Genomic DNA, 10133 nt, shown 5'->3' with positions numbered 1-10133 from the left:
TTGTAATCCTACGTTATTATAAGGAAGGGACAATTAATACCAAAATTGCAAAATAGGACTTTTGTTTAACTTAATTAAAATAATACCCTACTTTCTCAACCGTCCAGCTTCCTTGCTTGAAAATTGAGAAATCACCATATTACCCTTGACTTGGTCAAATAGACAAAAATAATATAATTTTGATTAGGTTTTTTTTGGGTCGACATGGTTGATAGGTGCATGAAGCCTGATTTATGGAACATGTAGTACTACATGATGTAACTCTATGGTTGTTAACGTTTTGCTGAAATTACTTGTCCAAGTGTCCAACCATATGTTTTTGAAATTTTTTATCAAAAGGGCCATAAATCCGTACAGCCATTAAACTTGTTTGTTCATGTTTTGCTGAAATTACTGGTCCAAGTGTCCAACCACATTTTTTTTATAAATTTTATCAATAGATCCGTACAATCATTAAACTGAATTTACCTTTATACCCCTGACTTTCATCTTGAAATAAAATATTATTTTTAATTGAGGTTTATAAGAGGGCTAAAAATGTAAAACAACAACTGTGAGTGGATACCTAATTTGGATAAAATTAAATAATACCAAATGGGGGTCATGCCTGTCCAAGTTTTGATCAATATTAGACATACTCTAATGCTTTCAAAGTGATGACATGCTGCCTTGACTTAGGTTTTATCCAAGAGACCAATGTAAGATGACCGAAATGTCTTTGCCTTCACCTTCTAGCTAAAATCCATTGGTTTTTTCCCCCATAAAATCTACCATTTTTTAAGATATTAATCAAGAACTGTGGGCTTTTCTCCCAATTCAAGCTCTTGAACCTGATGGGAAATTATTTTTAACTATTCATACTCTTCATCTATCGATCATCGTCTTCTACTTCCTCCAAAAGACATCTTTGATCTTGAGGTTTCTCGATTGCAATAAGTAGAATTTGAAGTTAAAGACGAGGGTAGAAGATTTTACCTAAGAAGTTAAATATGACTAATTTTGGGAAAATACATCTTTTTTTTCTTTCTTTCTTCTAAGTAGAAAATACATCGTTGTACTTCTCTGAACATTCTATTTTATTATTGAGGTTTGAAGAAAATAAATCTTAAGGTTGAAATCTGAGGATAAAAACTATACTCTAAAATCGAAGATGACTAGTTATGAGTGATTTTTTTTTCTTCTAAAGATTAAAGGTGAGGGTATACACATCATTATAGTATATGAGAAAAGGCCTAGGGAATGTCTAAATCAATCATACCAAAAAAGAGTCAATCATATTACTTGGGCCTACACAACCAACGCTAACAATGACAACAATAAGGAGTGTTTCGGCACAAAGTAATGATGTAAAATGACCGAATGAACACAACACAATCTTTCATACACTCCATTTTATTTGGACCATACCTTCAATTACAATATTTGTCTTCGTCCGTATTAATTTTACTTTCCTTTCAAACAACAATGCTCATAAGAATGAATACTTTCCTGCAAATTAAGTGATCTAAAAAAGTAAATGTGATCTTTAAGAGAGTTAATTTTCTTGAGCAGTTTTTAATTCTTTTCGATCAACTTTTTGTTTAGCTTCCTCCCATATTACTTTAATGTGTTTTAAGTGACAAAATTCAACCGTGGATACCTATTGAGGTGATTTACGTATAACCTCTTGGTTTTAGTGAATATTTGCATGTTTTCAAAGGAAGGAATATCCCTTGAACAAGGTCCTGTCTAAGAGACCAATAAAAATGACCTAAAGCCTTCATCTTCAAACTCTAGTCAAAACCTCTTGTTTTTCCTCCCAAAAATCTTTTGCCTTCGAACTCTGATCTTTTTTTATTCTTATTTGTCCTTGCCTTCAATCTTTTTCCAAAAAATCCTTGATTTTTGTTGCAAAAATCTATCATATTTAACTTCTCCAAAAACATTACCCTACTTTTAAGATAAGGGTTAAAAGTTGCGACTTTGTGTTCTAGAGGTCCGAGACCACCGGTGTTTCAAATAGAACCTTGCTATAGTGACTCAAAATAACACTTGAGTGTAACACTTGTATCTTGAGAAAAAGCATCTATGATTTTTTGAACACTTTGTAGTCTAGTAGTGTTACTTTGAATGTTATTTCAAATCACTTTAGCATTTTTCTCTCTAAAAAAGTCCAAGAGCATTTGCAAGGAGTTGAAATGAGGGCATATAGGTCATTTCCTTTAGTATTTAATAAAGGACCACGGTCAAGGTATATGTCATTAGTTTGAAAAAATTGGGAATATCTCCAAATATTCACAAAAAGATTAAAATAAAAAGATTCTTACTTCAATTGAATATTTCCATTACTTGGCCATTTTTTGTTTTTCCAAAGTCCAAGCTTTTCAGTTTCTACTTTCTACATAGTTTAGTACAGAAGCTTTTGGTTCTCTCTCTCTCTCTCTCTCTCTGTAGAGGTGCAGGTTAGAAAAATGTGACACATTTACTAATTTTACTAAAAAACCATAATTAGTTAGTTAGTTTTGTTTTCACTGTCCCTTTCTCTTCTGTTCCTTTCGATTATTTTTATTTTTTTAGACTCAAATAAAGAACCATTCATGCTTAGTCACCTCACACTCTCCTGCGCACAACCAACCTTCCATTTGCAGAGTTTGTGTTCCTGACGATTCTCTCACCCTCTCTCTCTACCTAGCTTTCTCTTGTTTTGGTTCTCCATGTTTATAAATCGCAATCCTTTCCTGTTTCATGTAATCTTCTTCTTAGTTTCTCTTGATTTCTCCCCATTTTGCTTGTTTTCTTGGATTTCTGTTCTCATAGATTATGTAATTGAAGGTTTATATTCTGGGTTTCTTGTTTCTAAGCTCTTAGATTGTTAGTTTCTCAAAGGGTATTTCTATGTTTGTGAATCATGTAAGGTAGGAGGAAGAGTTCTTGCTTGTGTTCTTGGTGCTCATTTCTTTGAATCACTTTGTTTAGGCTTTTTATGCAATACCCATTTGCTCTAATTTGTTCTTTATAATCTTGAGTATGTTTGTGATCATGGGTTTTCGCTAATTTCACTGTTTCGGATTTTTAAGCCCTTGCGATCAAGGACCTAGAGAGATCTCTGTGCCAATTGTCTTTAGATTTCGAGGCTTTCGATTTCCAATTAGCTAATGCCCATTTGCTTCAAATTGTTTTAATCCATCCTAAATTCAGTTTACAACCATGGGTTTCCGCTAATTTCAGAGTTCTTTGTCTGTGGACCTTTGAAATTTGAATCTAAGGAGGATTGTCTGTTGAGTTCTAGCATGTAAGAGTCAGACCATGTAACTAATCTCTTAAATTCTGATGCATTTCGGTTTTGCCGGGGCAATTGGTTTTGGTTGTATTTGTAATTGTAATCAGTTGATGGGTACATCCTTCTGATTGTTGAAAGGAGAGAGAATGGATCTTAGGTCTGTTGAATCTATCCGTTAGTTGAGTTCTTAGAAGATGGAGAGTATTCGTTAATTTACGACCGTCGCAACTCCCAATGAACTCTGTTCTCTAGCATTACTGATGTGCACAATCTTACATTAGTTCCTAATCAATTCATTTATTCTTCCTAGCATAACACAACATACACATACAGCATTCTTTTATACTCTTCAATATGTAAAGGTTCATTTATGTATAGAGTAATTCATGGACCAATTCAATGGTCGCTAATAACATAGATAATAATGAATCCTATTTTGCTCTTCGTTCCAAATCGTTTATTGCTCAGCTATTCCTGTTCTTCAGCCCCATAGTTTCTCCTATTTTTCGTTGGTGATGTTAGTTTGAGTATCGTAATGGCCTCTTGAGTCATGTAATTCTGCGTCCGAGTTTAGTGTTTTTTCAGTCCTTTCTATTGTCTCAGTTGTGTGTCAAAGAAAAAAAGAAAAAAAAAACAATTTACAATACAAGCAGATTATCATGGAGGAAACATTTGTGCCCTTTCGAGGGATCAAGAATGACCTTGAAGGAAGACTGTTGTGCTACAAGCAAGATTGGTCTGGTGGTTTTCGTGCAGGTTTCAGGTTTGTGCAGCTCATCTTCCATCATGAACATGGTACTGTCATTTTGTGCTTGATTATGATATATGGGTTTATTATGCTCATTTTATATCCAAAGTTTGCATCAACTTTATTTTCTCTCTACCCATCTCAGTTTTAAGGACAATATTGTGTTGTACAGTCTATTACTTGAATCAAATCTTGAAAATATTAGTATTTATTGGTGAGTGCATATTTTTCTCCACTCTCGGGGGTGTGTCATACCCCAAGTTAAGCCCCGTGACCCTCTTATATTCATAGTTCTCCCCCTCTCCAATAGATTGGTCTTTTGGAGTAGTTGGTTGGTTAACATGGTATCAGAGCGCTAGGTTTGCATGGGTCATGGGTTCGATTCTTTCCACCCTAATTGGTGAGGGTGAGTGTTGACTGTATATTTTCCTCCACTCTTGGGCGTGTCATAACCCACTTAAGCCCAGCTGATTGTTTTTTTGGAGTAGTTGGTTGGTTAACATTTATTTCATAGAAGTATAACACCCTTTTGGTTAATCCAGGATCCTTGCTCCCACGACATACATATTCTTCGCTTCAGCAATTCCGGTTATATCTTTTGGAGAGCAATTGGAGAGGAATACAAGTAAGAGGGCAGACTAGTAGAAGCAATATTCTTCTTTCCTTCCTACTTTGTTGTATAGACTTGTTTTTAAAACATGTGTCTTATGATTTGTTGGTACAGATGGTACTTTAACCGCGGTCCAAACACTTGCATCAACAGCACTTTGTGGCATAATACACTCAATTATTGGAGGACAACCATTGCTTATACTTGGGGTTGCTGAGCCAACTGTGCTTATGTACACGTTCATGTTCGACTTTGTGAAGGACAGAAAAGATTTGGGGCAAAAGCTTTTTTTGGCCTGGACAGGATGGTATGTATACCTGAAACACTTCATCTCCAGCCTTGATACTCAAAGACACATAGTGAATTATTTTGTTCTCTTGGTTGGGTTTTCAGGGTTTGCGTGTGGACAGCAATCCTACTATTTTTGCTAGCAATTTTGGGTGCGTGCTCCATTATCAATAGGTTCACTCGTGTTGCCGGTGAGCTATTTGGTATGCTTATAGCAATGCTTTTTATGCAGCAAGCTATTCGGGTGAGGATACTTTATTTTCTTTCTTTATGGTTGTATTCGATGAAAGTATGCGAATATTTACATAGTTCACCTGATATTGGATACGCCCATCGATAGTCAATCCGGTTCACTACTAGAACTAAGAAATCCACAATGAAGGAAACAAACGTCATTTTGTTTTACAAGAGCAACACCATAGCACCTGATCTCTTTCAATTGTTCTCACAAACTGAAAAGAGATAAATGTAACTTTAAATGGTAGTCGTACACCCTGAAATGAAACGCAACCATCGAATATGTCCTTATTTTATACCCAAAAAAAAAAAAACTGGAAAATTTTCTCATGTGCTGCAAGCTTTACAAACCCACCAACTTACCCAAAACAAAAAAGCCAAATTCATTTTTTTCCTTGGTTTTATTTAACATTCATAATATATACTTCAACTATATTTTTGACCTTATCTATTTATCCTTTTTTTTTTTTTTTGTGGTGTGGGGGGGAGGGGGGGTGTATATAAATGAATTCTTTTAAGGAACTAAGGTTAATAGATATGATCATTAACATATGGGAAAGACTCATAAACCATATTGGTGAAACTAACACCATGGAAATGAGGGTAGTTTAAGTCTCAGTCTCCAGCAAATCCTCTTAAGGTTGTTAGACTAATTTCCTTTGTTGTGGTAACCTATAAATGAGGGATCATACTAATTTGTTCTCAGATTGAATGTCAATTGTCATCTTCTATGTTCACTACTTTGAAGCTCATGAATTGCATCCTATTAGGGACTTGTGGATGAATTCCGCATACCAGAGAGAGAAGATCCCAATCAGACAGCACTCTTACCGTCGTGGCGTTTTGGTAATGGAATGTTTGCATTGGTTCTGTCATTTGCCCTTCTTCTTACCGGATTAAGCAGCCGCAAAGCTAGATCTTGGCGCTATGGGGCAGGTACTTACTTAATTTGAACTTCTTAACAATGTGTTACAAAGGAACATAGGCATAATCTTATATCATGGATTATGGGTTTTGAAATTTATTTCTCTTTCTAAGATGTCTAACTAACATATGTGTTTGTAATTGTAGGTTGGCTACGGGGATTCATTGCAGATTATGGAGTCCCACTTATGGTGCTTGTGTGGACTGCTGTATCTTATATACCAGTTAATGATGTTCCAAAAGGAATCCCAAGGCGCCTCTTCAGCCCAAATCCGTGGTCTCCTGGTGCTTACTCAAATTGGACTGTGATCAAGGTACTTTACAATCATATATATGATTATATTATTTTCATTCTCCCATTTCAGTTGAATCCTTGCTATGACCACAAGACCATCCAAAGCTTTGGTAGAAAAAACTTTGAAGCAGCCTGGCTGCTTCAAAGTCGGACTCACAAGTTATCACCTGCACCCACCTTGAAATAAAGCTTTTTGTAGATTCCTGTGGGGGCTCAAAAGAAACAGTTGGGGAAAATTCTGTTTTATAATAATAAAATAATCATTTTTTGCATCAATGAAAGTAGTGGCCATGTACTCTATTTGGTTGGATCCTTGCTATGACCACAAGACCAAAGCTTTGTAGAAATTAAATGGTCAATTGATTGGCAGGAAATGTTGGATGTGCCGCTGATATATATTTTTGGAGCATTTATCCCAGCCACCATGATCGCAGTGCTCTACTACTTTGATCATAGTGTTGCATCTCAACTTGCTCAACAAAAAGAGTTCAATCTTAAGAAGCCACCATCTTTCCATTATGACCTTCTTCTTTTGGGTTTCTTGGTAAGCTATTTCACGACTTTTAGTTAATTTTTTAGTTGAAAGGATTGAACTAGAATTTAAATTGCGTGCTTGAGTCCATTTTTCATGCACTTAACATAGCTTATTTTCTGATCCTTATTGTGCTCTATGAGAAGACCATAATATGTGGGCTCATTGGCATCCCCCCTTCCAATGGTGTTATCCCACAATCTCCGATGCATACGAAAAGCTTGGCTACTCTGAAACATCAGGTAACATTGAATTATAATCTTATATAATGTAGACACTAATGTAGCATGTCTAACCACCAATAACATTGCAAAATGTGATAGATCATCTCATTCAATCTAGAGAACTTTTGGCCAATGAGACGTCTAGATGGGACATAATGATTTCATACCCACTCAATAGGAATCTTTGTTCCATCTTCCCAAATAGGGAAATGCTAAATTCCATGACCTCATGGGGACGTTAGCATTCTCTAACACATCCACTTTCCAATAATACCCCTGCTCATTTTGTCTTTTAGTGGAAAAGACAAGGGTATGTTGGTCTTTTACGTAAAAAAATGCTGAGGGCATTTTAAACTTTAGATTTAAATGCCTTGTTTGCAGTAAATGCTTTGACAATCAGCGCCAACAAACATTTATTATATAAAAGACCATCATACCCTCATCTTTTTCACAAAAAAAAAAAAAACAAAAACAAAACGGGTAGGGTATTATTGAAAAGTGAATGTGGTGGAGAATGCCAACATCCCCATGAGGTCTTGGTAGCATTCCCCATATATATATATATATATATATATATATATATATATATATATATATATATATATATATATTCTTTTGCTTGATATGCTATAAATTAATTTGGGTTTCCTGACAGCTTTTGCGCAACAAGCTTGTATCCACGGTCCGCAAAAGTATCAGTAAAAATTCTAGCTTGGGTCAGTTGTACGGAAACATGCAGGAAGCATACCATCAAATGCAGACTCCATTAGTCTATCAAACTCCACCAGGCCTGGTAAATTAAGCAACATTTTACGTGTTGAACACCGTCATTAGTTTGAATATTTTTATCTTTTATCCTGATGTTTTTTGCTTCGATCAGGGACTGAAAGAGTTAAAAGAATCCACGAAATCCTTGGCTTCAAGTAGTGGCAACATAGATGCCCCAATTGATGAGTCTGTGTTTAATGTGGAGAAGGATATTGATGATCTTTTGCCCATTGAGGTCAAAGAACAGCGTCTCAGCAATTTGCTTCAAGCAATGATGGTTGGTGGTTGCCTTGCTGCTATGCCTGTTCTGAAGAAGATCCCAACTTCTGTTCTTTGGGGTTACTTTGCCTTCATGGCCATTGAAAGCTTGCCGGGGAATCAGTTTTGGGAGAGAATATTACTGCTTTTCACTGCTCCAAGCCGAAGATACAAGTAAGTTCCAATCATATTTTTTTAATTGTTCAATCCTTTTATTGCTGAAGTTAATAGAATTTTTTTTATCTGTCTTTTACCTCATTTTTTTGTTGATACCTTGGGTGTCTGGGCCTCTTAGAGTGTTGAGTGTATACTTTCCTCTACTCTCAGGTGTGTCATACCCCAGTTAATCCCCATGACCCTTTTATATTCATAGTTCTCCACCTCTCTAACAGATCGGTCTTTTGGAGTAGTTGGTTGGTTAACATGGTATCAGACCACTAGGTTCATATAAGGTCACGGGTTCGATTCTTTCCACCCTTATGAGTGAAGGGGAGTGTTGAATGTATAGTTTTCTCCACTCTCGGGTGTGTCATACCCCAGTTAAGCCCCGTGACCCTCTTATATTCATAGTTCTCCCCCTCTCCAACAGATCGGTCTTTTAGAATAGTTGGTTGGTTAACATGGTATCAGAGCATTAGGTTCGTAAAGGTCACAGGTTCAATACTTTCCACCCTTGTGGGTGAGGGTGAGTGTTGAGTCATACCCCAGTTAAGCTCTGTGACCCTCATATATTCATAGTTCTTCCCCTCTCCAACAGATCGGTCTTTTGGAGCAGTTGGTTGGTTACCAAAGAGCACCTTACAAACCCTACGGGGTACACATGTCACCCCTTCCACCGTACCATGTATACTGGCACACTCATTCGGCCCTCGCAAACTTTTGTCCCACCCCGTTGTGGACCTTCATACTGAAATCAGCTTGATTGATAATTTCTAGCCATTTTGATTTGAGCAATTTTCATCAGGGGCCTTGAAGCCCCCAATGAACAGATCCAATGGCTATAAATAATCAATCAGACCACTTTTTGGTGTGATGGCCCACAGAAGATCCATGCTTTTCTGATGCCGCTATATTGCCATATCGCTGATCTCCATTATTTAAATCTATCAGAGCATTGGCGGAGTATCATGCAACATTCATCGAGACAGTGCCCTTCAAGACGATTGCAACCTTCACCTTATTCCAGACGGTTTACTTGCTTTTGTGTTTTGGACTTACTTGGATTCCTATTGCCGGGGTACTTTTCCCGCTATTAATCATGCTTCTAGTTCCCGTAAGGCAGTATGTCCTCCCCAAGTTTTTCAAAGGAGCCCATCTTCAAGACTTGGACGCCGCAGAATATGAAGAAGCCCCTGCCATAACATTCTCATTAGATGTAAGCTCCCTATATATATATATATATATTTCCTTCGATGTAGCTCATTTTTTAGCTCAAATGTACTCATCACGTAATATATATGTACATGATAGGATCAAGATGCTCAAATGAGGAGTGGTCAAATAGACGGTGGAGAATTTCTTGATGATATTATAACACGAAGCCGCGGTGAGATACGCCATACATGTAGTCCAAAAGTAACAAGTTCAACTTCTACTCCACAGGATGAAATGAAGCCTGTCTATAGTCCACGGATGTCACAGAAGGGGTATAGTCCTAGTGTGAGTGAGTTAAGGACGGAGCGTAGCCCACGTTATGTGAAGCAAACACCTAGTCCTCAACTATCACGGCTTGGACAAAACTCCCGTGGTTCAACTCCTGGTTAAAATCCAAGCCATAAATCCATGCAAGTCATTTGTTGTGCTCAAGAGGCCATGTTTAATTCTATGTTCCAAATGTATTATTTGTCAGTGTGTGGTTTCTGTTCTTGTTTCTAACATGTAGCAGTGATATATTCTGTTTGTGGTTGTGTCACCTTTCTTGTATCCCCAAAATAGGCTGAGCAGAGGAACATAAGTATGGTATTTTAATGAAAAATTTGTTTGTCTTAAA

At 36.8% G+C, this 10133-nt stretch overlaps 1 protein-coding gene across 1 annotated transcript; it reads left to right on the top strand.

Moving 5' to 3' along the window:
- Positions 1 to 2572: 2572 nt before the first annotated feature.
- Positions 2573 to 10133, top strand: LOC147394823 (putative boron transporter 2). Its single transcript, XM_086453159.1, has 12 exons — positions 2573 to 4022; positions 4550 to 4632; positions 4732 to 4924; positions 5011 to 5149; positions 5913 to 6078; positions 6214 to 6380; positions 6732 to 6905; positions 7040 to 7135; positions 7773 to 7910; positions 7998 to 8317; positions 9254 to 9518; positions 9614 to 10133. Exons 1-12 carry the CDS (start codon positions 3919 to 3921, stop codon positions 9905 to 9907), a joined length of 2139 nt encoding a protein of 712 aa, XP_086309285.1. The 5' UTR covers positions 2573 to 3918; the 3' UTR covers positions 9908 to 10133.

The sequence above is a fragment of the Akebia trifoliata genome, chromosome 9 (assembly GCF_017979445.1).
Source record: "Akebia trifoliata isolate Shusen 1 chromosome 9, ASM1797944v1, whole genome shotgun sequence".
Taxonomy (NCBI): Eukaryota; Viridiplantae; Streptophyta; class Magnoliopsida; order Ranunculales; family Lardizabalaceae; genus Akebia; species Akebia trifoliata.
This window is presented reverse-complemented; position numbering and strand designations above follow the sequence as displayed.

Excerpts from the sequence above, each read along its gene's own strand:
- LOC147394823 (XM_086453159.1), top strand. The coding sequence starts at position 3,919 with ATGGAGGAAACATTTGTGCCCTTTCGAGGGATCAAGAATGACCTTGAA. Across the intron at positions 6,906-7,039 it reads TTCTTCTTTTGGGTTTCTTG|ACCATAATATGTGGGCTCAT; the intron begins GTAAGCTATTTC and ends CTCTATGAGAAG. Across the intron at positions 7,136-7,772 it reads TGGCTACTCTGAAACATCAG|CTTTTGCGCAACAAGCTTGT; the intron begins GTAACATTGAAT and ends GTTTCCTGACAG.